At 48.8% G+C, this 27,009-nt stretch overlaps 1 protein-coding gene across 1 annotated transcript; it reads right to left on the bottom strand.

Annotated features, from left to right (window-relative positions):
• Window positions 1-4: 4 nt before the first annotated feature.
• scyl2 (SCY1 like pseudokinase 2) lies at window positions 5-27,009 on the bottom strand. The gene is made up of 18 exons (XM_088923331.1): window positions 26,856-27,009; window positions 23,637-23,821; window positions 21,823-21,980; window positions 18,996-19,140; window positions 16,441-16,590; window positions 15,651-15,872; window positions 14,183-14,299; window positions 13,232-13,357; window positions 12,356-12,532; window positions 11,971-12,093; window positions 10,754-10,867; window positions 7,420-7,552; window positions 5,399-5,517; window positions 4,768-4,868; window positions 4,533-4,596; window positions 3,759-3,848; window positions 3,218-3,337; window positions 5-2,708 (listed from the first exon to the last, which is right to left on the bottom strand). The coding sequence occupies exons 2-18, from the start codon at window positions 23,811-23,813 to the stop codon at window positions 2,070-2,072; spliced, it is 2,775 nt and encodes a 924-aa protein (XP_088779457.1). The 5' UTR covers window positions 23,814-23,821; window positions 26,856-27,009; the 3' UTR covers window positions 5-2,069.

Below are 27,009 nucleotides of genomic sequence, written 5' to 3'. Positions count from 1 at the left end.
CACAAAGATGCAACACAGAACATTTATTAGATATCTTTATCTAAAGAATCTGAAATTCAGTATAAGAATAGTTCTGACTTGTTTGGAAATAGTTGTCCAGTGATGTCATACAATGATGTCATACCCAGGCTGTCCCTTTCTGTTTCACTAACACCACTACCAAACATCACAGTCCAGCAGACATCACAGCCTGTGCTGAAACACAGGAACCGGTGCAGTGCACCCTACTGAGGGGCCTGCCTGCAGAAAGGGGGTGACTGTCCTCCTGGGGGTGGCCCCGGACAAGCTCTGAGCAAGCCTTCTCCGTCACACCTGTGTGCTCTGATCCCATGCAGCTTAAAACCCCGACGTCGCCTGTGGTCTGTGATCCCCGATGCAAACCATGTTTAAAGGGAATGTTCCACCATTTACACCCCACAGTGCCAGTACTTTGTCTTTTCTGAGACAAAGGCTTAAAACGATGCAGCCGAGAAATCTAATTGGCTGAAGATCAGAGCAGGCGCTGTACAGGGATTGCTCTGTTCTAGTGCACAATGTACTGCAACTAACTCCCTCTGCTGGGGCCTTTGGGTCTGTACTCAATAAAGACTATTAGGTGTGCCTTTAGCTTTCATATCCCAAAAAGTCTGAAAAATGTATTAATTCGCAGACAGCTCTTTGCTTGCCATCGAGTCGGCACAAACGTCGGGCTTCCTTCTGGTTTCTCGCCTGTCAACGCTGTGTCACGGGTCCGGGTTGCCATGGCAATGAAATATGTGGCAGAGAAAGTGAACCGGCACCAGCCTCAAGATGACACTGAATAAATTATCGTGCACAAGAAAACAACACAATTAAGGCTCAACATCTGACAAACACAACATACTGTATACTTACAGTTGCACTGGAAGATAAAAAAAATCTATGCTCTATTTAAAAGTGGTCTATTGCTGGACACAACTGTTTCTTGGATAATCCTTTACATTACAAATTAGTCCATCCTCCCAACTCCTTCAAGTAGGCATCTTAGCCTTCGACAAGTATCCGTCGACGAACAGGAGACATCCCCTTAATTGCTGTCCCTGCCAAAGTCAATTAAAAATTATATACAATTAAATCTTTACTTTCATTTCTAAGCAGATCAAAAGCCTAGGACTATACCCTTTTCTACAGTGCTTCAGTGTTATGCTCAGCAAACTGAATTTCACATAAAAGATGCAGATACAACTGCCCAAGACTGGCTGAGATGTTCCATAACAACGATACTCTCAAGCCACGCTGTCTGGTCCTAGATCCAAAAAAAATAGAGGCCTGCAAAACGTCTTCAACCAAGGCAGCGTGCCAGCCTGTGATGCGACGGCTTCTGCCTACCCATAAAAACACAGACATCACAATTCGGTTTGGAAATTGCACAGCAGTAGTATTCCTTAAAAAATACATCACCCCTGTATGTATCACATTCATAGAATAAGGCCCTGTGGTATTACGAAGCAGCAAAACAAAAACTTAAAATAAAGTAGAGAAAGAAGGTATGAAGATTTTAAGATGAAAATGAGAAAACAGGGGGTATTCTGGAATAGTCTATTCAGCATTTTTACCATGGACAGGTTTGTCATATGCCTTTAAGTGTTGTGTGATTGTCTGAAGTTTAGACACAGAACTTTGTGAATGTCAACATCAGAATCCTCCATTTTAACAGTAGAGCTCTGTGTAACTAAACACTTTGAAACCTCAGGTGTGGTCCCAATTAATCAAAGAACAGTTTTTCGTTCTGGTGCGTTACCTGTGTAACCTGCAGGTCATTCTTATACATAAGTACAAAAGCTTCCTTATTCCTCCCCTAGACGGTTTCTCACATCTGTCCTTTTAAGCAGACGGTGCTACAACCGCGCACACGAAATACAGGATGATTGCAGTGCTACCTTTCCACCCTACAGCCCGAAATACAGTACGCTAATAACCAGAGGAATACTGAGGCCGAAAGAGGAGAGATTCAGGAACGATCTGCTTCAGCAACGATCTGCTTCAGCGCACCCCTGCCGTTTTTCTTTAGGTTTCTTCGACGTGAAGATGGAAGTCTCTCTGACGGAGTCTTAGCCGAAGAGGTCCTTCAGGTCATTGCTGGCGGAGGCGCTGGTCTTCATGGTGCTGCTGGGCGCGGAGGGCACGCCAGGCTGGGAGAAGTTCTGGGGGCTGTAGAAGGGGTTCGCCTGCATGCCGAAGCCCCCCTGCCCCAGCATGCCGGGCGGCGCGGTGCCCAGGGGCACGCTCATGTTCTGGGGGGCCTGAGGTCCCACAAACTGGTGGAGCCACGGGCTGGGCGCGGCCGTCACGGGAGCCGGCTTGGTGGCCATTTGGTTCAAGCTGACTTTGGGCTTCTGGGACCCAAAGAGGGAGTCCAGGGCGGACATGTCTGTCGGCTTGCTGGGCACCATGGCGCCCGGCTGGCCCAGCCCTGCCAGGGAGCCGAAGCTGGGCGTGCTTGTGGTGCTGGCCATGCCACCATACACGCTCTGGGCGGGGGGCAGCCCGCGGGCCAGGCCCGAGGACGGGAAGCCCACGCCGGAGCTGAAGCCGTTGCTCACGGCCCCCGCCGAGCTCAGGCTCCCCATCGGAGACGCGGAGGAGAAGCCGGAGCCGAGGCCCTGCGGGGCGGCGGGTTTGGCGGAGCTCAGAGACAGGTTCCCCAGCGAGGACACGTTGTCCAGCAGAGTGCTCGTCAGGTCCTTCGCCTAGGGCACAGGAAAACCACCCGTCAGTACACCTGCGGGCCAGGCCTGCTCACAGCTCTCCTTTACCGAGGAAGTGTCAGCGCCACCTCCCGGTGTTGTTATTCAGTGGGCCAACGCTTAAATCCAAAGCAACTTAAACTGGTTCCCATTTGTCAACGGGCAGAGTGAAGTACCTGGCTCAAGGCTCAAGGAGTGCCCCTGACACAGGGAGGCATTGCAATCTGCCACAGATGTCTAGAGGCCATTTCCAACCACGCTAAACATCCTAAAGAATATAAATCAATAAACCATGGGAATAGGATTCCTTTCTCTCTTCCTTAATTTAATTACAACTGTCCCTTTTGGATCTGGATAAACTCACAGCTGAACACACATTAAATTAACTTCCAACAAGAAAAACAACGGATTACGAATAAAGCTTCATTCCAGAGCTGCCTGTGTTTCTAAAGAGACCCCGGCAGTGAGGAACAGCCCTGGTCGCTCACGGCCGACAGCGTCCTCAGTCTGACCTGTTTCACAGACGCTGTCGGCTTCACGTTCCTGGGAGCCAGCGGCAACTGATTCCTCAGCTTCTCTGCCTGCTCCTGCTCCTTGGCCAGTCGCTGCTTCTCCTCCAGCGTGAGCGAAACCTGAAGAAAGAGTGCGAATGCAGTGAAACAGCGCAGGGCGCTCTGACCCGCCGAGGGAGCCAGAGGACCAAGGCTGGCTCCTGCTGGACAGACAGCTGCTCTCAAAGGAACTTCGGCTCCTGGGCCCCAGGCCTCCACAGCATTATTCCCCACAGAAATGTCCTCCTCTGCTGCGGCTCATCTTCTGGGACAGGGGCTCCCAGTCCTGGTGCCTTAATGGACTGAACTGGAACCTCTGGACCGCTGAACACGTTGGTCACCTTATAACCAGTGCGCTGCAGAAGTAAAATAAAATCCCAAACTTCCGAGTAGGGGAAAAAAAAAACAACTTGCAAGTACTCCAAACAGGCAACGTGCTGGTTCTATTAAGGCTGCGGTGGAAGGCAACCCAGCCGGGTGAGAGGCCAGGAGCTGGACTCACCCTGGACGGGGGGGCGGCCGAGGCCGCAGGCCTGCTGTCTTTTCCGTCCGAGCTGGCGCTCCCCGTGTCAGCCCCGAAGATCCTGTCCATCTGGAAATGGAGAGACGGGCTTGAAAACACAGCGCACCCACAACCTGGCCTGCGCAGACTGCATAGTCACGGCGGGAAACTAAACTGGCTTGGTCAGCAGAAATAAGTTATTTATCCATCGCTGTGAGATCCTTCATAAAAATTTGAGAATGAAGACCGTATGTTCTTTGATAGTCTTTTAATGGACGGATTAATTAATAGAGACCGGGAAAACAAGTGCTGCAACTCGGGACTGGAGCCTGGTAGATAAAGCAGGCCTTCTGCCTCTCCCTCCTTGTACAGCTCCACACGAGCCTCCTCCTCAACACTGTACTGAGTCTCTCACGCTGTGGTTTCTCAACTCCCTCTTTAACAGGCCCGAGCGGCTCCACCTGTCCAGGCGTTTGCCCAGGAGCAGGAAGAGCTCTGTGGCCACGGGTTCGAGTCTGGCTCACGTCACGGTTGCCCCCAGACTCCCCCTGCAGTGCCGCCGGGATGGGGTGGGGTGGGGTTAGTCAAACGGGGCTCTCGTGTTTTTTCTCTCTTCACCCATTTTAATGAGTTTGTGCCAGTTGCAAAACCCACTGGAGCAGCATATTTTAAAAGGTGGACAGGTGGTGAAGATGACAACGACAGATGCCTGAAGGGGAAACTGGCGAACACAGCACAGCTAGCTTCTGTGTGCAAGCGTCACCGGGGGGTTACCTGGTTGCCGGGGCTGGTCTTCGGCTCTTCGGGCTTGTTTAACTGACTCGAGATATCCAGCCCCCTGAGCAACAGAACAGAGACAACGTGAAGCGCAGATTCAACAGAAAACGACATCGTCCGGGGTGCTGTCTCAGCGCCACAGCCACGCCTGCCCAGCCGAAGCCCCCCGAGCGCGCAGCTCGGCTCGAGGGCACGATGTGAACCAACGGGAGCAACGCCGCGCTGTGCCTACCTCTGCTGCTCCTGCATGATGTGCAGCTGCTCCAGTTTGGTCTTGTGCTCGGCCTCCATGCGACTCAGCATGTCTTTGATGACAGCCATGAAGGAATTGAACTTGTGCAAAAAAAACATACAGAAAACAGTTTAGGGACAGCAGAGCTCTTTCTGACCGCTGCAGTCAGCAGGCGAGCGCGTCACCAGTGGTGCGCAGCGCCAAGCCTCTCAGTCCTGTCTATGACAGCACCTCTTCCGCAGCGCCTTCATTCCAGAGCACAGGCTCCTCCGGGAACCATGTGCAGCTCATCTGCCTGGCCAGACTGCAAGACCCTCAAGTGAATCGTTATCCACAGCCCACCCCACCCCGGTGACTCTGTAGCCCAGGGAGTCTAAGCAGAAAGCAGAGAACCCTGCTCGTGATGTATAGTAGTATTTAGGGTGGGGGGGGGGGGCGGGTGATGTTCAGAAATGAAATGTAAAAAAAAATTAAATTTCTTCAACGCCGGCCCAAAATGAGACTGACTACGAGATCTCCAAGCAGCTCTCATGCTTTCCCCCAAAGCAGGGCTATTTCAGCTTTGGGCTGCTCTTACTCCGCACCTCTTGAGAGCCCAGAGGCGCAGGGACAGAAACGCCTCTGAACTCACCTGGTTGAGGTTGAGGTTGCCGTCTATGCTGAGAGGAATGAGGTGGGGCAGCGTCTTCCCGGCCAGCTGCTCTTTGGGAATCCCCAGCTTCTTGTGCGAGAACGTGCACTTGTAGATCCCTGTGAAGACACGTCACAGCATTTCCGAGACATCGGCCCCAAATGATTTAAATGACTCTTTCAATGAAACGGCAGTTTTTCTTGAACTTTTAACCCATTGTAAACCGTATAGAACTATTTTATTCTAAGTGGTAACCTAAAGAGCTAGTTTCAGCATTTCAGAGATCATCTGGGGCGGAGGGGCGGAGCGGTGGCTCTGTGGCTCAGGATCTGCGCCTGTGGCTGGAAGGTTGCCGGTTCGTATCCCGCGGCCGGCAGAGGAATCCTACTCCGCTGGGCCCCTAAGCAAGACCCTGAACCCCAACTGCTCCAGGGGTGCTGTATAAACGGTTGACCCTGCGCTCTGACCCCAAGCTTCTCTCTCCCTGTCTGTGTGTCTCATGGAGAGCAAGCTGGGGTCTGCGAAAAGACAAATTCCTCATGCAAGAAATTGTATAGGGCTAATAAACTGATTTTATCTTATTTTCACTTTTCTCTAGAACAGTAACATCCAGAAAGACCACAGGGCAAATCTGTCCCACAGGAAAGAAAAATAAAATCCCAGAATTACAACACAATGGCACTGGAGCACACACTCAAAGATCACAATACTACCGCCACACATATGGATTGGCTGAGCTAATGGTTTATTACACAGTGGTCAATCTTAAAATACATCACGTTTGCTTTATAGAGCATCCTCATTAGAGAAATTTATGGAAGTATCAAAAGCATGTCCTGTCTTTTATTTTTTAGAAGTCAGGTGTAAAATTTAACCAAATCTAAGTCAGACCAGACTACTATTCTTAATGTATTCGGATGCAGAATAAAATATTGTTTGCTGTGAAATGATTTCTCCAGATGACTGATCTGGCAAAACTGCTTCAGGCAGACCGCCTCAGTAAACAACAGTAATTTGTTTCAAAGAGGGGCCTATTGTGGGACAGACAGCAGAGCAGAGAAAATAACTTGGAAACAAACAAGGATATTCTCAAACATGAGCACAATAAAGAGGCCACAATCGCATATAAGCCACTTTTAGTTTTTAGTTTAAGAAGCAGCAGATCAAAATATATTTCTTAATTTAGCTTTTAGATAATATTTGTCTTATTGCTTGTTGTTTAATTATATTTTTATTTTTCCCTTTTATTTTATGTTGATATTTCATATTGACATTTTATTCCTTCTTATCACATTTTACCTTTTGGCATCATTACAATTTTTATTTTGACTTCTTGTAATTACTCTTTATGTTTTGTAATTTCAGTTATTTATTTTTTAATATCACTTCAAAAGTAAAAATAATTCTAAAAAAAGGTTGACAAAAAGGATGCAAACTTTTTGTGTCGAGCCCGACATTAGTAACTATTACAGAGCAATAGCACATGGCTTTATAATGGCTCCTTTAAGCAAGATCTGATGACTGAAGGTTCCCCCCCACACAGTCAAGTGCTTCTGAGAGACCGTGCACGCCATCATTACTTGTGGGCTGTGAAGTAAAATAAATCATGATCTCCCAACGTCAGTCTGGGAGGCAGGCAGCGCAGCAGCCACGGATCTCTGTGAAGTGATGGGAGCAGGGGCTCGCAGCTCAACTCCTCACTTCCTCAGAGGGTCACAGCCCTCCCTCCTTCGTCCCACACCCCACCCAGCACCCCCAGCACTCACAGAAGCTCCCCGCCCCACAGTTCGAGAACCACGACCACACAGTGATTGGCAGATACAATGCCACATTTAAAATGTCCACGAAGTCAGTACTTCTTCAAATCATTTTTTTTAAATGTTTAATTTTACATTGCCGTTTACTTCCAAGCAGACAATTCCAGCGGACCGTAACGTTTTCAGACGGTGCCGAGAACGGATGCTTTCCCAAACCGACGCGTGTGCACTGCAGATCAGCAAAGGGCACAGAAAGAACGTTACCTAAAATTCCCATCAGCACCGCTGGCTCCCTGGAGGGTATCTGCTGCAGGAAGGGCAGAATTTCGTCTATCACGTACCACTTATCGAGGTACTCCAGGATTTTGCCCAGGCAGACCAGGGAATTCACGCGGACCTGCAGAAGAAAGTTAAGGTCCGATCAGAAATTCTACTAAGCCGACAAGCTGCTGGACGCTGTTGATTAGAGCTCATTAAAGATGTGGGTTATATCATCTACGCTGTACTTGTTATGGGTCTAGGCAATACTGAAGAACATCCGCAATAAACGACGAAGGGAAGAAAACCTGCATTTCGCCTTGAAGCAGACTTACGAACTGAACTCCTTGCAACTTTGACATTCCTCCCCAGGGCACTTCCTCTGCAGGCAGTCTCCTCAAGGAAGACCTTGCATTAGTATAGCACTTTACACCCGGAATGATCTCAAAGCCATTTACAAATTAGAGGGGACCCACTGTACTACCTTGTAGTACTGCTGCACCTGGGAGACACACAGCGGCCATTCTGCACCAGCAGCCCCACCTGGGAGACACACAGAGGCAATTCTCCACCAGCAGCCCCACTGCACAGCTGATCAGAGGGAGGAGTGATAAACTTTGAGCAGTTTAAACTGAATTAAAGGAGAACCCTAAGGAGGCTAAACTGTGCAAAGCCTGGATAGCCATGACACTAGGATTGGCAGCCACATTTTTAAAAACAGTGCCATGAAACCAAATACTAAAGAGTTAAAATACCACTGGAGAGGCTGGTCTTGTCCCACCTGAGACCCCTGGTCAGTTCATCACTGGACAACCTGCAGTTTGCCTACCGGCCCAGTGCTGGTGTGGAAGATGCAATCATCTACATGCTGCAAAGGGCCTACTAACACCTGGACAAGGCTGGCAGCACTGTGAGGATGACATTTTTTTACTTCTCCGGTGCCTTCAATACTATCCAGCCCCTATTGCTAGGAAGGAAGCTGGAGGAGATGTAAGTGGGTGCCTCCATGACCTCGTGGATCACTGACTACCTGACAGGCAGACCACAGTTTGTGAGACTTCAGGACTGTGTGTCTGAACAGGCAGTGAGTAACACAGGGGGCTCCTCAGGGGACAGTTCTTTCTCCGTTCCACTTCACCCTCTATACTTTGGACTTTAAATACAACTCAAAGTCATGCCTCCTGCAGAACTTCTCAGATGACTCTGCAATTGTGCGATATATTGAGGGTGGGCAGGAGGAATGGTACAGAGGACTGGTCAGCAGCTTTGTGGAGTGGTGTGGGGAGAACCACCTGCAATTGAATGTGGCAAAGACGAAGGAGGAGGAAGAGACTCCAACCTACTCCTGTCTGCATCCAGTGGCATGGAGACAGTGGACTCATACAAGTACCTGGGAGTGCACATCGACGATAGACTGGAATGGTCTAAGAACATCGAGGCCATCTATAAGAAGGGACAGAGCCGACTCTACTTCTTGAGGAGGCTCAGGTCCTTCAATGTGTGTAGTATGATGCTACATACAGTACAGTATGTTCTATCAGTCGGTTGTTGCGAGCGCCATTTTCTACTCAGTGGTATGCTGGGGCTCTGGGATTAGAGCAGGGGATGCTAACAGGCTGAACAAGCTCATCAGGAGAGCCAGTTCTGTCATTGGGTCTGACCTGGACCCCCTGGAGGTAGTGGCTGAGAGGAGAATGGTGTCCAAATTAATGGCCATCATGGACAACGTCTCCCATCCCCTCTATGACATGCTTGTGAGAATGAAGAGCACGTTTAGCAACAGGCTGATCCAACCATGGTGTGACAGGGAGCGCTACAGGAGGTCATTCTTGCCTTCTGCCATAAGACTCTAAACCTCATCCACTGCGTGTCTGGGCAGAAGCGAAATTTACTGGTTTTTGGACTAAACATGAATTTCTCTTTTTACAGCTGGTTTTCCTGTTTACAACTGATTTTTGTGCAATATATGCTAGGGATTTGTGCAATATATCTTTTGTGTACTGTACATTCGGGTTTGCTTTGTATCATCTGTAACGGTAGCCATTCTATATACTCTTTTTTTACTGCACTTCTCACTGACTGTACTGATACAGTACTGATAAAGTATCCATCTAAAAACTCTGTTTAATGTTTCATCCAAAGGATGACCCCTCATACAGCACAGGGTCCCCAGTCACCATACCGGGGCACTGGATTTGAAATCCTGGCCCAGAAACAAGAGCACCACCTACTAGTTCACCAACACCCCCAGGTTTTCCCCAGAGGTGTCCCATCCCAGTACCAACCAGGCCCAGCCTCACTCGGCTTCCGAGATCGGACCAGATGAGGCGACGGGTAGCCAGCGGAGAGAACGAGCCAGAAACAGGCTGGACTCCAACAACAGGGAAGGCAAGATGAGATGAGGCTAGCGGCGTCGCGGAGGCCAGGGAAAGCAGAGCTACACATGGAGGCCACAGCAGGCCGGCGCCCAGACTGACCACAGTGAAGAAAACACCTTACAGGCTCAAAACTGCAGGGTTACGGGCAAGAGGTGGTCATTCAGGCCATCTCGCTTATTGAGATACTAGTAGCTAATTGAATTATTAGTACTAAATGACCTGAGGAGCTTGTTCTGCTACTCACTGAAAGCTGGAAAGGCATCAGCTTTAACGACACGGCTGGATGCCTTGTTCCAGGCTAAGATCTCAGAAATATGCCGAATATGGAAGAATTGTTACTTTAAAATTCTCCAGCCCTAAGCAATTCCTTTATCAGAACGCCATCTGTACTACTGAAGTGCCTCCCAGTGTTACAGTTAGTGTTATCTATAACCCCAACAGCAACAGGCAGCTTTGAATTTCCACTCCTCGCCTGTCATTCGGTGGGACACCAGTGTGTGGATCTCTTTATCATCCATTTTCTAAACCGCTTCATCCGGTACTGGGTCACAGGGGAGCCGGAGCCTGTCCTGGCAAGCAACAGGCGTGAGGCAGGATACAGCCTGGACGGGACGCCTGTCCATCGCAGGGCACACAGACACACACACACCAAGGCCATCTTTCCCAGAAGCCAATTTATCTACCAGCAAGTCTTTGGACCGAGAGAGGAAACTGGAGCCGCCAGAGGAAACCCACACGGTTTGTGAAACCCACACCCACACAGACAGCACCCCAGGAGCTGAGCTCGGGGCTCTGGAGCTGCGAGGCCGCAATACTGACCACTGCCCTGCTGTCGCCCAGGTGTGTGTAGCACACATGCGGTGTGTTACCAATAAAACTGAAATGGGTTCATTTATACCAGTAATGAGAGGTGCACAGAATGATGAACTGCGCTACAAACTACAGCAAGTTGTTCAGCTCACCGCCAGGGAAGACGTCTGCAGACAGGCCGTTTTAATCCTGGGGATTAAAGAGTTCTTCATGGAGGGGTAATCAATGAGGTTGGCAAACGTGGGGATAATGTTCAGGCAGAGCTCCTGTGGAAACGGGGAAAACCAACATGAACGTTAGTCATCTCACTACTACCCTGTCGTCACCCTTCTTCCTGTAACTGACTGCATCCTCTGGAAAGACGGACTGGTCTCCACGTTCATCTAGGGGTTTCTCAACGGAAGGACATCTCTTCCACACCAACAACGAACAATGTTACAAATAAGGGTATTCTCTAATTACTGTAATACCACATGCAGCTATGTCTTCATATTGTGAAGACACAAAACACTTGTGAAATCTGCAAAACCCAGTAACTCTTCTCGTCACATAATCTAAGCCTCCTTTTGGGTTTATTTTAGATTGACGGCTCTCTGCTCAATTTTGACCTCACAGCGTTAAGGGTCTCAAGGGGAGTTCAGTCCGATTCCCGAGTCTAGTCTTAAACAAATATGTAATGTATAAAAACTGATTCAGGTCTTTCCATACAGAATTCCATGAAAATCATCCGCCTTGGCAGCACTCCTGTGAACTTGCTTATGCATAAGAGGACAAAACCTCAGGCAGTCTAGGGGCTGCAGATCTTTCTAGTACTTCATTGATGTCTTTCTCCAATTTACATGGAAATATCAGTTTGCACTGAATTAAGTATCACAATTTCACAGGCAACTGTAACTCAGTGCATTGAGTCAAGTGCAGTAGTGACGCACTGTTATACATATAGCCTGCAGAAATGCAAAACGTACCACCTTGCAAGAAGCCGAATGGGTGGAAATGCAGATGAATTATGCGAGTCCTTGCTCAAACTGCCACCATGGATGGCAGCACAATCTGCCATTTTCTTACCTAGAACTTTTACACATTTTTATTTTCTTTATTGAGTCTAACAGGATTGTTTTCCTCCTGCCTTTTCTTCACCCGAATTCAAGGATCCTCCTCCCATTTACAAGCCAAGCGTGACCGTGGGGTCTTCAGTACAGCAGTGTGTGGCCTGGTGTCGCCGAGACCACTGGTGTCCTGCCCCACCGAGAGCAGAGCAGAACCCGAGGCCAAGCGCTGTCCTGAGCCCAGGGCCTCGGGCCTCAGGCCTCGGGCCTCGGGCCATGTCCTGCACATCTCCGCACAGCTGAGCCCTGACTGCTGGCCTCACCTGGATCTGGATGGAGGGAGCTTCCAGGGCTCTGTAAACCATCGGCAGGACATTATTCTTAATATCGTCAGGCGGGGTTTTAGTCAGCAGTAAATCCATTTTTTGCAAGAAGATTAGCAAAATCTGGAAGGGGGGGAAAAAGGGGGAGTTAAAAATGCGAACCTGTCGAACGCCACGACCTCGAGCCATGCACATATTGTTTGCAGCTTAACATTTTTGAAGAATTAAGAGAGAAAAAAACACAGAACAACTTTCACAGAACAAGTCCACTCACCATATTGCTAGCCTGTGTGCATGAAAAAAAAACAGAACATGATCACGTTTAAAAAAATACATTTTTCTTTGTGGATGCCGTTTTATGCCCTCGGGGGGAGGGGTGCAGTACCTGCACGGGCTCCTGCTGCCGGAACACGGGGCTCAGCTCTGGCAGGATCAGCCTCACGTACTCCTCCTTGGTGCACTGCTCGGCGATCAGCAGCACGTTGGGCAGCACGAAGGGCACCATGTCGGGGTTCACGAACTCCGAGGTCAGGGCCGGCAGGACGCGGTGCACAACGACGCGCTGGACGACACGGAACAGGTCAGCACTTCCAGCGCCAGGCCGCCCGCACCACACGGCCACAACCGGCACTCGCACAAGGGGCCGCGCTTTGAAATCAACGGGCCGACTGGAATCTTTTTTTCAGAAGTCATCGATCACGGTAATCTCCGCAACGCGTGCAAATGGAACTTAAACCCAAACATTTCCCCTTAAAATTGAAAAATTCCCACAAGTTGTTCATTTATGAAAGCAGCCCCTTTCACAATTAACCCGGAATGCTAATGGATTACTTTTTAAAAAGTAACTTAACCAAACTCTGGTGATAACCATATATTACTTTTCCCAAACCTTAAAAATATACATTTGAGCGGTTGAGAGAACAGATTCACATAAACATTTTCTGACAGCACGTGAAGGCCGAACGCCTTGTCCGGGCGTGTGTGAGCCCAGCACGGTGCTCGTTTCCGTCTCAGCTCACACTGTCCCAAGTCTGGAGCACGGTTCTGATCGAAACCGGACACGGCACACATCCGCAGACATATCGTTAAACAAAACATACGCAACAGCTTTGTTGGAGGTCGATTACTAATTAAGAAAAGCACATCTGTCACAAAACCCGTTCGTACTCGCTGGGCGGAACAGCACCGGACACCCTCAACCCCCACCCGCTGCTGACCGCGCTGTCCAGGCAGCCAAGCAGGCTCCGGTCCAGTCAAGTACCTTGGGCAGCTTCGGGAGGATCTTTGGAAGCCCTTTGTAAAACTGCGATTTCTGCAGGTTATCCCTCTGGAATAAGGTATCGAAGTACTGTAGTGTCATTGCTCCAACGTCATCGAAGAAAGGGATCTGGAAGAGTGACCATCAGCCATGTTACACACCAACACACAGCGAGGAAAGACAACAGCACCGACAGCAAGGTGCAAGATCTTGTTTGTCCAAATACAGGAAGAGGAAATTAAATGTCAAACAGTTTAATCTGACTTCCTTCCTATAACCAGATTATTCTGTTTTTATTGAAAGCTTTCTTCTCTAAAGTAACGGCTGTGAACGTTATGCATACACACAAACATGCTGCTCCTGCCTGCTTACTCCCAGAGGTAATTCAGTACAGCAAAATCAAAAAATAGAAAGAAGCTACGAAATTCTGTCACAGTGAGTCCCTACCTATGGAATTGCATCTGATAAGATCACTTTATTGGCCATATATAATTTCTTGCCTTAGGATTTTGTCTGTTCACACACCCCAGCTTGCTCTCCATGAGACACACAGACGGGGAGAGAAGCTGGGGGTCAGAGCGCAGGGTCAGCCATTTATACAGCACCCCTGGAGCAGCAGGGGTTAAGGGCCTTGCTCAGGGACCCAACGGAGTAGGATTCCTCTGTCGGCCGGGGGATACGAACCGGCCACAGGCGCAGATCCTGAGCCACAGAGCCTTCACTGATGAAGGCAGTGCTCTGTGCACCGAAATACACAAACTACTCTTCTGCCCCGGATACAGAAATGCGAATATCCCGTCTTTGAACTATTCATCTGTTCTATAATCTTACAAATCAATTCCAGCTTCTCAGCACACATCCACTCTGAAAAGAAAGCCTAAAATATTCCACGTTCCCGCAGATGCACGAGAGGTTTGGAAGGCGGTGGTATATCGGCCGGCTGTCCTCGCTCGCCTTCGTCATCTGGTCCGCGTCGGGCCTCACGGTCGGGGTGACGTTCAGCAGCATCTTGGTGTGCTCCCGCACCTCCTCCGGGATCCGGGTCAGGACACTGGGGTTCAGGCGGCTCAGCTGGGATTCCGGGATACAGGGGACACGACACGCATCGTAAAGACACGAGAACGCTCCGTCAAACGTCAAACGTCACCCATGGGCCCCACGCTTTTGTTTTTTTTGTCATGTCACAGAATATTGCGAGAACACCGATTTCTGACCACCAGGTGCTGAGATGAAGTGAAAGACAAAGCCACAAAGCTGTCCTTGTGTGAATGAAAAAAACACTTATTTTTTAGTTGCTCCACACACTGAATTGCTTTTTCACCAAACGCATCATTTGTAGCTGAATGGTTATTCTATGTACAGATCAGATCAGACGTATTCTTTTATATCCCCATGTTTTAGAATTCTTATAATTTTATATATCTAACAAAACAGTAAACGCACATCTAGAATCATTTGACAACCTGGTAATATCAGAATATTCAACACTGGTGCAAAGAATGAGAGTCCTGTAATTGTTGTTGTACAACAACAAAAACACAATGAGTTATTTTTCTATCAAAGGAAGCCTTCCTTCTACGCATGAGAACTTCTTAGTTTCTTATTACAGAAGAACAAATAATATCAAGCTCAAAAGGGATTAGGCATTGATGACTATCGGCAGATAAAATAAGTGGCCTTTTTATTTATTCACTGATTTTAATGCCATTTTTTATTTACTGCCTTAACATGTTCCCTGCTATTTTCCAGTCCCTGTAGATGTCGGAAGTTACAAATTACAGTAAACAAAACTATCTACCGCACACCTACGATGTCGTTAATGTACTGCTGCACTGTCAACCAACCTCTTGTTGGAAATGTATGCTAATTTATCGGCGGGGAAGGGTGATTTTGATTTCAGAAACTGCAATAACAAATGGAAAACATATCTGGCCATTTCAAATGCAACCAACCTCACAATCTATTAGTCAGTACTTAACCAAAATCTCACAGATAATTTATCTGGTGACAAAACCTTTTCCTTTCAATAAGTAAATGCCACTTAACTCGACTAATCCCCTGAAAATGGATGGATGGAAGACTATTATGTTTTGGTGGTGGGATCTACTCTCATTACGTCTTTAATAGGAACATAAGAATGAGAGGGGGCAGACTGGCTCATCTAGGCCACTATCTGATCCCTGGACCTCGGGCAGCCGTTTCCAAGTATCGGCTTCAGCACCATGCCGAGCAGCTGGAATGAAGCACTGGACACTCCTGAAACTCCTTTCCCACAATCAGCACGCAGGGATAAGGAGCAGACGCCAGCCTCACCCTTTCATCTTTCCGCGCTCGCGAGAACAAACAGGCCGTGCTCATCTCTCTCGGGCACAGAGACAAAGCCAGGAACCGGCAGCAGAAAGCACACTTCCGTCTTTATCACCTGATCCAGCTGGCGGCTGAAGCTTTTGAAGATGTCGTGCTTGTTCACTTCGAAGATGGGCTTTCCTTCATCGAAGACGGCGTGGATGACAACCCCCAGGGAGTACATGTCGCTGGCCGAGTCGCAGCTCACCGACAGGATGTACTCGGGCGCCAGGTACTCAGGGTTGGGCAGGCAGAGAGAGGGGAGGTTGGGGTCCCACTCCTTGCAGGAGTACTTTGCCTTTCGAAAGCGAGAAAGACGAAGACCGTGAGAATGCAGACCAGCTGGATCCCCTACGACAAACAGCTCCCAGCTTCAGCGGGCTTTCGAATTGGACTGCAGGGTTTCTCTGGAACTGGCAGTTCTGTTTGGTGGGGTCCGATGGTTCTCAGTGAAAACTGCCAACGCGTCTGCCATTACACCACGCAGCGGAGAGCAATCAGGAAATGAAACCGAGAACACCAAAAACAGCAACCACGTCATTTTGCGGCTCAACCGCATGCTATAAGCATTTTGTCTAGCTGATCGAGCCCCAGTGGGGCTTACCATTAAGATACTGTAAAATACCGTATTTACAGAATAAACAAATGTTCTGATATGTCTGTGCTACTGCCTCAGCTGTGTACGCAGACACTTTCAAAGGAATGATAAAACTAACTAGAACAATGTGTGTAAAGGCAGTTTTTTTGCAGTTGATTGAACGCCAATTCAACAGCCCTGCACGACACATCTGGCAATCAAGGAGAGTGCCGGATCCCTTGTCATAAAGCGAGGAAGGAGGAGGAGCAGCGGAAATGTTCACGCCCACCTCCTGCTCCGAGGGGTTGGATGAGGAGATGCTGAAGTCGAAACCCATGATTTTCCAGGCTCCGCTCTTGTTTAGAATGATATTCTCGGGGGTCAGGTTTCCATGAACCATCTTCACCCCACTGTGCAAAAACGACAATCCTTCGGAGATCTGGAAAAAAAAAAAAAGAAAAGAAAAAAAAAAGAAAAGAACTGCGTAAGAGCACTTTCTGGCAGGATTCGTGTTTTAGCAGGTTTAAGAACACGTTCACCGTGCTGTTCTTGGGAGTTTATCTCATCTGACTGACAGCAGCATCGTCTGGTGTCAGAAGCTAAGCAAGGCTGTCCAGACATGGGAGGCCTCTGAGGAATAACCAGGCTGCGGCTGTAAGAAGTCCTGGGGGACCAGTAGGTGGCGCTCTACCCTAAGGACCACAATGTCCAGACCAATGCCCCACTATGGTCACCAGGCACACAGTGCTGCAGGAGGTGCTGTCCTTCAGGTGAGATGTTAAATGGAGGTCCTCACCGTTTGGACAATAAAGATTAATTTCCAGGATTTATACTGTAAACTGCAGCCACTGATCGTACGTAGGGCTGTTAACCCCGGTGACCTGACCGAAGCCCCTCTGCCTGATCTGCAGGCCCAGGGGCCGCTGGTGCAGGCTGGCTGCCTTGTGTCACTCAGGCGGCACTTCAGTGGGGGGATAGAGAGGGTCTCCTCCTCAGTCTACAGCACTTCGGAATCTTTTGAGATGAGCTACTAATAAGTGCAACGTATTCTTCTGATAGTAATGAAATGGGTCCTCTAATATAAAACACTTCTTTAATGATGCATAAGGCATTTACAGCATATGCTAACACTGCTTACCAATGCATTTTCACAACAACACAGAAACATGTAATATGCCAGTTTCTTTGCAAGATGGTGTTTCTTTCTGCAGTGAGTCATACAGCTCGGTTACATTTTTAGTGATAAGGAAAGCGATTTCTTTAATATATCACAGGGTTCAATTAAGACCCTCCTGGACACCTGGGTTCTGACATCCACCCAGAATTTTTACATATTCAGGCCACAGAAGGATGTCCACTAATTGCAAAACAACCCGAGGTACTGTGGGAGGCTCTGCAAACGCAGTGTTATTTATCTCTTGGAGAATCATGAGCATCTTTGAATTTCTGATTAAAAATAGGCAGACTGTGTTTTACGGAATCCAAGTCACTTATTGACACTGCAGCCTGGGCAATTTGTGACGATTAATGAGTAAAGCGCAGGCTGTTACTCATTAATCACCAAGCACACATTGTGAAACATTCTGTTCAGATGAAGATTCTCCAGACAGCGGTCTGAAGCATTTTCTGGTTCAACAAGCTGCAGACTCTTTCACAATGTGCACCATCTCTACCTGCTCACCACAGTGCCTTTACTCCAGTGACGGGGGTGAATTTGAAAGTAGGTCATGCAGGAATAACCTGTTAATGTATATTCACTGACTCAAGCTAGAAGCATGAACATACCCAGAGAAACACAATGCAAACCACACAGCTGGGGCTCTAGCCCAGGACCCAAGAGCTGTGAGGCTGCTAGTGCTCACTCAGTTTGCATCAAATAAATTCAAAAGCACTATCCTTTCTTTTTTTAACTGCTTCATCCAATACGGGGTCACGGGGGAGCCTGAGCCTATCCAAGCAAGAAACGGGCGCAAAACAGTGTGCACCCTGGAGGGGATCCCAGCCCATCACAGGGCAGACAGACACAGACACACACACTCACACCAGCGCTAGTTTTCCCAGAGCACAAGCCAATCAATCTACCAGTACTTTATGTTCTGGACTGTGGGAGGAAACTAAAGTATACAGAGTAAACACAGGGAGAACACAAACTCCACACAGAGAGCACCTCAGGTGCAGAATTGAACCCAGGGCCCCAGTGCTGTGAAGCAGCAGTGCTAAACACTGCACCACTGTACAGGCCACAAAAGCACTAAATAAGGTAAAATGCCTGAAATACATAGTACATGGTGTTGGCTTTAACAAAAGTCTGCAGTTTGTAAATCCTGGAAATGCTCATACTGCTACCCACTGAAACCCTTAACCTGATTCTGTGCTCTACAGCACATCTTAAAATCCTAAAATAGGCTCAGGAGCATAGCATCACAACCAAAGGCAAACAAGTTAGCTCTTTTTGTTTAATGTAACAAGGCTGATCTTTCTCGGGTGCTCCTTAAACAAGACACGAGCTGCTGCTAACCAAGGCCACCGTTAAACCAAGCCTCGAGTCTGTGATGAAGCGAGGGCCACAGAATCAAGACCACGAACCAGACACAGATCGCATTTCTAACACACAAAGAGTTTCAATTTCATTAGATTAAAAAATGAATGGTAACTCTACCAACAGCACTTCATTAGTTTGTCACGTCTGAGCAGCCTCTGTCCAGAAACGGCATGTCACACGCAAGGATGGAAGGCACTGCTGGCCTCGTTCACGCCGGCGACTCGGATAAGGAAGATGGCCTTCGCGCGGGTTCGTGTCGCTCGTGCAGCACAAGGAGCTGCTGTCCAGCTCAAGGCACTCACCTGTAAGAGGCCGTATTTGGTCTCAACGTCGTAAAGCTTATACTCCTTGATGTCCGCAGGCACCGGGGAGGGCAGGTTGTCCCACTGTCCAAGCACGTTAGACAAGCTTGCAAAAACCGGCTCTGTGCAAAAAGCTAAACAATCTCTGTATTAAAAAAAAAAAGAGAAAAGGCACCAAGTTATTTCCTTTTCCGAATTAACCATGCGGGATTTGGACTGGGTCATTTGGTCATGTTAAACAGTGTATCAGCCTACCGGAGATAATCTCAGTGCATGAATACAAAGGATGGCAGCTTCTTTTCATAAGACAGGAGTCTGGACTGCAACGCATACCCCTCCGGATTATTTTCACAAATTTCATTTCTGTTGCTGTCCACTGCTGCCATTTAAGGCAAAGAGACTGAAATATTACTGAAATACACCAGAGGACAGATACAACATGCATTTCCCATCTGCGACAGCCAAGCCATTCATACAAAACGTCTGAAAAAAAAAACTGAAAAACCAAAACTCAGAGCAGGACAGGACGGTTGGAAATGCGTTCAAACTACATCATACTGCTTAGACCAGTTATGAAAATGACTTGGGTGTTGACACATCATTTACATCATCAAGATATTGAGTACAATTTTGGTCACCCACTCCAAAATGGATTTGCTGCTCTGGAATCATCCCAGAGAAGAAGAACCAGATAGATTGCAGGTCTGGGAAATGTCGCACAGTGACAAGCAGAAGGATCTAAGCATTTTTAGTTCTAAACACAAAAGATTACGAGGGAATCCTGATCCAAGTATTTATAATCCTCCAAGGCGCTGACAAATTCAACCCAGCAGATTTCTTCAGAAAGAACACTGAAACACAAACCAGAGGGAACAAATGGAAACTGACAGCATGGGGCACTTCTTTACACAAAGGGTGATGGGAGAGTGGAACAATCTGCCCGGCCATGATGCTGAAGCTGATACCCTGGCTTCTTTCAAGGAACAGCTGGATGGGATTCTTATCCACTAACCATCCAACGGGCCAGGTGGGCTCAATGATCTCCTCTCGTTTGTAATCTTTCACCTGGTGTTTTCAGAAACATTAGGCTTCTTGGTCTAAATGCCATCTGCAGGCTTTTGTTTTGTAACATTTCAGAACCTCACTCATTTCAGAAGGTGTAACAGGCTACAGGGTGAGCGGGAATAACTGACACATCCTCTTACTCATCAGGAACACCTCACAGACTTACTGTACCCTTTCATGTCTGGTTCTGTAAAATATCTGAAAGGCATTTCTTTTCTTTTGGGAATAGCAAATTCTGTTTTATGTACAGAACAAAAATGCTATTTATATGTAATGCTGCCATACTGCAATAGCTCAAAACACAAGACATACAGTGCCTTGTACAAGGATTCACCTCCCTGCTTCGTTTCCACTTTTTGTTACAACTTTGTGTTATTTTTTTAAATTAGAAGATTCTGAAATGCATAAGCTTTCAGCCCCAGACCAGTTCATGTGCATTTGAAAGGTCACCAAATTAGTGTGATGGTCTCTGTCTTTGTGCAATCAAACTTGACTTCAGAAAAAATGCATCCATTTCTGTTAAAATCCCTTAGACAGATCTTGAATCTCAAGCCACAACCCACATAGTGATAAAAAAATACAAGTGATACTTTATAGAAAAGTCATCATAAATCCTTAAACGAGTTATACTGCAGACATGTGCTAGAAGGTTTTAGAGTTGCACGGGACAAAGACTGAGCTTTTTGACCCAAATACAAAGTGTTATGTCTGTAAACACAACAGAACCTCAGAGACTGGGCACTAGCCCAGCTGTCAAGCACGCTGGTGGCAGCATCCCTCTGTGGGACAGCCTCTCGTCATGAGCGACTGGGACGCTGGTCCGGACTGAGGGGAAAGTGGAGGATACAACCCAAGAGGAGAGGCTCTAGATGAATCCGTCTCGTCAAGCCTCAACACTCAGGAATCTGAAAACGGGAGTCGAAAATCCAAGAGCAGCAGGACAATGACCTGAACCACGACCTGGTCGAAGCCACATGGAAGCAAGGGAATGGCCCAGTCGGACATCCACGGACAGGCTTGACAAACTGCAGCAGAGCCAATTCCGAAAACTTGGATTCCTATCAGGTTTCCTGTCGACTTCACAAAATCCCCTTGCTCGTGTCCCCCTAGCGCGCTTGCACACCACGGGTGACAGGGCTTCTCCTGCTGCGCCCCAGAGCACAGGGACTTCAGAGACTCACCTGCCCTGTGCCTTTTCAAATCAAGACTCAAAACCTTCTTCTTCAGAAGGGCTTCAATTTCATCGGTGCCCGTGTCTGCCCCTGGCATCTCCCACTGCAATTTTATAACGTCCAATAATAACGTGAATACCAAGAGCAGACATTGGTTCCAATGGTGCGGCGGCCAAGTACGGACTGAGGGGGCAGAATGCAATCAGCAAACCTGTAAACCTGACTTCCTATAACCTCTTTGCAGCTTTTGCTGACATTCAACCTCCTTTACATGTTACAGGAGTGGGAATGATGAGCGGTGCGAGGCGCCATATTTTATCGAAAGCCAGTAAAATCACCCTGCTGGGCGTCACTAAAGCAGCCTGGGTGAAGAGGCTTCTCTAGGGTCGGGACCCGAACCCACAATCGACCCAGTCCCAGCCCAGCGCCCCGGCCGCCCGTCTCGGCCTGCGGAGAGCATAGCTGGCTGGCAGGAAATCCGACAATGAGGAGTTTAACAGAATGGCGACCAGCGTATGAAAGGCTTGTGGAGACGTCAAACGATTTGTCCGCGGGGTCAGTCAAGCTCGGGGGGAAACGGCGGTCCTTACCGCGACTCCTCCAGGGGGTGCTGGACGGTGAGGAGGCGGGGGTGCCGCAGTCGGGTCAGCTGCTGGACTCCTCTTTTCAGCGAGTCTATAATCTGGTCTTTCTCAAACTTCTGATACTTGTCTATTATCTTCTTGTCGAAGACAAAGACCGCTACCTCCTGCAACGCCAGAGCAACAAAACCGCCATTTAGCTCTCTGCCAGGACAGAGCCTGAGCACAGAGGGCGCAGGAGAGTCACGGGACATACCGCACAGCAGTCCTGCTCATCTTACTTTAACCAGCAGCATGCTGCTACTGAACGAAAGGAAGATGACCAAAAACTGAAAGCCAGTCACTCATGCACATGGACACACTAACACTAGAGAACGAACAGTTAAAGGGCCAGAAAATCAGAAAATGCAGGCAGTTCCAAGAAGGTTTTACAGACCAAACTGATCAGCAGTCAGACACCACAGGCTGGACTGCAGCTGTAAATCTCTTCCCTTCTAGAAACAGTGCACTAGATGTGTTTTTCCATTCACTCACACAGTTCAGAAACAGGTGTTTGGAGCGCAGAAAGATGGTAACAGGTGCTGCAGTGCAGAACCGTGGTAAACCCAGCACCTTCTTTTCTAAATACATTATGCCCTGGTTTATATTATGAAAGGACAGGACTGAAAAGAGGAAACTGCTACATTGTGTTTTTTTTAAAGCGACAGGCATCCAAAGAAATTTCAATTCTCAGAACAGAACAAAAAGCAATAAGGCTTTTTCATTTCAAAGCTGTAAAAAAAAATGCCGGTAAGAGTTTGTTGGAAAATCCCGCAAAAACCCTTTACAACTTTGTCGAGACAATCCCCCACTCCCTGTGGAAATTTACCTTCCTGATTCTCGGATGATTAACGGGCTCCAAAAACACTCACTAGGGGCTCTTAGCCTTGTGTCACGGTGCTCGTTTCTCTCAGAAAGTTAAACAGCCCCAGCCAGAGGCAGGAAGTCTGAGTACTGTTAACTACAGTTGAACATGTTAAAAACAGCACTGGAACTGCAGAGAAAACATCATCCATTCACAGGAGCCCAGAAAGGCAAACCAGAAGAACACTTTGTGAAGCAGCAGTCGTAGGAACACAGTGTTCCTCTGTACAGGGCACAAAAACAGTGGGTTAGGGAATTCTAAGCTTGAGTAACTTAAAACCAAGGTTACCATCCCAAGTCGATAAGCATCAGATGCAGTAAAACTGCGGTAGTACATGCATAAGGGAATGTGAATTATGATAAAGAGGACACGGTATCATGTAGGCACTGTGTCAGGGATATGCTGAACCTATCTTACTGCACTCATTACAGCTTAGGGCAAATGGCTTTTTAAAACTGAAGGGCTGCCATCCAGCAGTGCTACTAAAGATCCTTATTTACACCCTGCTCGTGTTCGAAGGGCCCCTCTGAAACTCAGAACAGGTGGAGCGATGCAGTGGCCAGGCGAGAAGCTGGGTCACATCTCGCCCTTTGCTGTCCAGGTGGAGAGGAGAGCAGAAACGGCAGCATCCGCAGTATCTGTGTGGCGTTCAGTAACCACACGAAAGGCCTGTTCGCAGCAAGGTGTGGAGACACCACCGCCTGGAAATGGAAAAGCACTCCAAACTGCCTTTTAAAACACGCGAAGCCAGACACGCAAACACCTGGAACCGAAACGTGTGATGAGGCCCTTCGGCAGCAGCTTTTAAAGGCATTCAGCCCGGTTGCATTTAAAAGAAGGGCACACTGCTGGTCACTACATAGCACAGCGCCTCTCTCAAGCGTCCCTCCCTGCTGCCCACACGCAATCCTCCGCTGACCTGCTTGGTTGACTTCTTGGTGCCATTGTAGATCCTCCACGACAGTCCCGGTCCGCCGCTGGCAATGTGCCGGCCGACCTCAAACTCCCTGGTCACAGGGTTCCCCATCACCGCGCTGGTGACATCGGCGGTCACCTTGGTGACGGTGCTCTTCAGCTTGTTGAGCATGGACTCCATGGCTGCACCTGAGGAGACATCACCCAGCCTTCAGTCTGGAACACACAGGGGCCCTGAAACAACTGACCCCCTTCACAGCTGTGGAACCGCGAGGAGACCCCATACGAGTATGCAGAAGCCTCAAAGGGTTCTCAAAGTCAACCCAATGGACCGTTTCAGAATCCAAAGTGAAGGACAAACCAGAGGTGCGCTTAAAACCGAGAACAGGAGGCACCTCTTCACACAAAAGGATGTGGGAGTGGAACAAGCTATTCAGCTTTAATTGTTGCAGCTATAAACTTTGGCTTCCTTTAAGAATCATCTGGATGAGGTCCTCGGATCACTAGGCGACTAAAACCTAATCGAGCTGCTTGGGCCGCAGGCCCTCCCTGCATCTGTAAACACGCTGTAGCTATTAGCCTTTTGAAACTTGTCAGGTGTGAGAAACAGGAGGTCACAGGCTGCTGTGAAGCCTCTCGATGTGGTTCAGGAGGACAAAGAAGTGACCTAGTGCAGACAGGGCACTGATCTACACTTCATTAAAAATGACAGAAGAATACCAGTGGTACCCACAAACCTAAAGAACATTTTTTTTTGTGGCTGCCATTTTACTGTTGCGAGAGCTTTCACTGTGCAGTACACAGCACCAAGGAAGAACAAAGGAAAGTGTACCTCTGGGCTTAAAAGGTGGCTTAGCTCTGGTGTTTCTGATGATAAAAAGTGGAATCGTTCAAACTGTGCTGGGCCATCCGCTGAGCACGTGTACGAGGTGAACCTGCTCTGTGTGATCCACAAGTCAACACACCGTCTCCAGGCTCCAACAGGAGGAGAAGACTTCATTGAATAATACAGGGAAACCAGGCCTCAAAACTCAGGGCAAGAACATAGTGTCAACACCCCTCTTTCCCCTATACAAGCCCAGCTGCGGCTGTACCCCTAAACAGGGCTCTACATCTGAAACACAGCGTTCCCACCACCACCGGGCTCCATGTGTAGTTTAAGCATGCAGCACACAATACAGGTTCTGCCTTCTCTTCAATGACATTAATACAGCCGTTCGCTTACTTTGAAGTCCTGTGCATGCTTTTACATGCTGATAAATTAAAAGCGCAGCAGGTACACCGAATGAGAATTCTTACTGCAGGCCATCCAAATTGTTTAACGTGACCTGAAAAATAAATTGTGTTTTTACCCTTTTAATTTTGTATTCAAAGAGCTTTTTATTTTTATTTTTGGCAGACGAGGCAGGCGGTGGCGAATTATTCAGCAGTGCTCCGGAAGACGAGGGGCTTCAGACAAGCCCCCACTCGGCCCTGTGAACCAGCGGCACAACAGCCTGCGTTAAACCCCTGGGGTCCTCCCCTCACCCCGACAGGAGGACTGGCAACCACGAAAACACAAGCGCCTGCTTCAAATAAAAAACTGCAGTTTCCACTGTTCTTTTTATTTGCCAGCGCGGACAGAAACGGTTCCCAAACGGCAGCTGTTCTCTCTGCACACCCTAGAGCCTGCTGCTGCCTCTTCAATGGGCGACACTCGGGCCTCTGTGGCTCTGTGAGGAGGGGACCCGCTTCACCCCCCTCGAACACAGGGTGGGGCAACCTGAGGGGCATCAAGACCCTCAAGCCCCGAGTGGAGTTTAGGTTTAACAGAGAACCCAAAGGACCGCACCTCCGACAGCAAAGTGTCCCCAGTCCCCATACTGGGGCATGCATCTGGAAACTCCAGCCCAGGTGGAAGAGCTACTGGTCCACCGAGACCATGTGCAGCAGCAACGTCTCCCTTCCCAGACCTGTCCAGGCCCAACCCTGCTCAGCTCCTGAGATCTGGACAGATCAGCCTACAGGGTGGCAACTCCACTCAAAAATCATCCTTATATCCACTCCTTGAAACCTTATGTCACGGCAGTTATTTCTGACAAGATCATAAAAAACATGCTTTCACACAACAGTCCCAAAAGGAGCAGGTCTGGGTGAAGTGCTTTGACACCTTTTGAATGATTATACTAATTCTCAGCCGAGCAGACTGAAATGTCTTAGCGAAATCAGGCCCTTTCAAGACAGCCGTGCTCCAGACATCCAGCTCACAACCGCTCTCGAAACGGCAACAGCAAACGGCACAACATGACGGAGAAAAATTGAAAGCCGGAAACTTTGAAACTTGAAACCTATACACTGCTCACATCTTCACGAATCTTAAATAAGAGCCGTGTCTTCGGATCTTGATTAAATCAAGCCGCCGTTGGCGAACACAGAACATTTTAAATTTAAAACTAAAACATCGTAAAGAACTACATCTTGTTCGGAGCCCCCAGACATTCAGAAGCTGTAACCGAGGGCTCTGCGGTCGCTCTCTGCTCAGGTGGAAGCACCGGGCTCCTGTCTCCGCTTCCCGATCGCCACAGCGCCGGCTGTCCGAGCTCACTCCTGCACCGCAACCGCTGCGGGCTCGTTCGGCTGCTCTTCGTCCCGTCTGGGAAGGAGAAGTCCAGACTTCAGGCGCCAGCCCGTCCCTGCTGGCTCCTGTGCGCGGCAGCTCAGCTTGCGACACCAGTCGGAAGTCGAGGCGAAACGGGCAGTTTTGCTGAAACGGGGTGAGGAAATCTTGGGGCCCCACCGACGCGCACGACAGTCCGAACCGATCCGCTTCCGAACCCGGCGGAGAAGACCCGAACCCGGTTCACGGAGTTGGGGCTACACAACAGCAGGGAGGGGGAGAGAGAGAGACAGACAGAAAGGCAGGGGCGTCTTTGCTCACGCCTGCATCAGACACCGCGACCCGTCGCCGTCCGCGGTGCTGGGGGTTGAAAATGCTTCCCCCACCCGTCTCCGGGTGTCAAGTCCCCGCCCGGCCCTGTCACCCACCTCGGCGGGTTCTCGCCCATCCCAGATCCCCCGCACGGTACAGAAGCCATCTAAGCTGAGGGCTCGGGCAGCTTATTCAGCGCTTCCTGAATCCGGAACACCTCCAGGCCCCCTTACCTCTGTCGGTGCTCTCGCCTGCCTGTGCACACCGCGCCGGCGGCCAGCGAAACGCTCTTCCGAGAAGGACTCGCGTTCTTACCTTCGCGTTAGGCCAGACGTCAACGGCTTTTCACGGCTGCTGCGCTCCAGTGAGTAATCGACGCTGAAAGCTGTCAGCCCCGGCAGCAGCCACAAGCCTCCATGTCTCCCACCACTGTAGTGTACTTACACATACAGAGCCCTACCTGCTTTGC

Source organism: Atractosteus spatula, chromosome 8 (genome assembly GCF_055471065.1).
Source record: "Atractosteus spatula isolate fAtrSpa1 chromosome 8, fAtrSpa1.hap1, whole genome shotgun sequence".
In the NCBI taxonomy this organism is placed as follows: domain Eukaryota; kingdom Metazoa; phylum Chordata; class Actinopteri; order Semionotiformes; family Lepisosteidae; genus Atractosteus; species Atractosteus spatula.
Note: the sequence above shows the minus strand (reverse complement) of the source record. Positions and strands in the feature narration are given on the sequence as shown.

Bases quoted from the DNA above. Each gene is read 5' to 3' on its own strand.
- scyl2 (XM_088923331.1), bottom strand. From the start codon at position 23,813: ATGGAGTCCATGCTCAACAAGCTGAAGAGCACCGTCACCAAGGTGACC. The intron at 10,868-11,970 runs GTGAGGCCAGCA...CCGTTTCCACAG, and splicing joins CTCCCTCCATCCAGATCCAG to GAGCTCTGCCTGAACATTAT. The intron at 3,338-3,758 runs GTGAGTCCAGCT...CTCTTTCTTCAG, and splicing joins CGGCCGCCCCCCCGTCCAGG to GTTTCGCTCACGCTGGAGGA.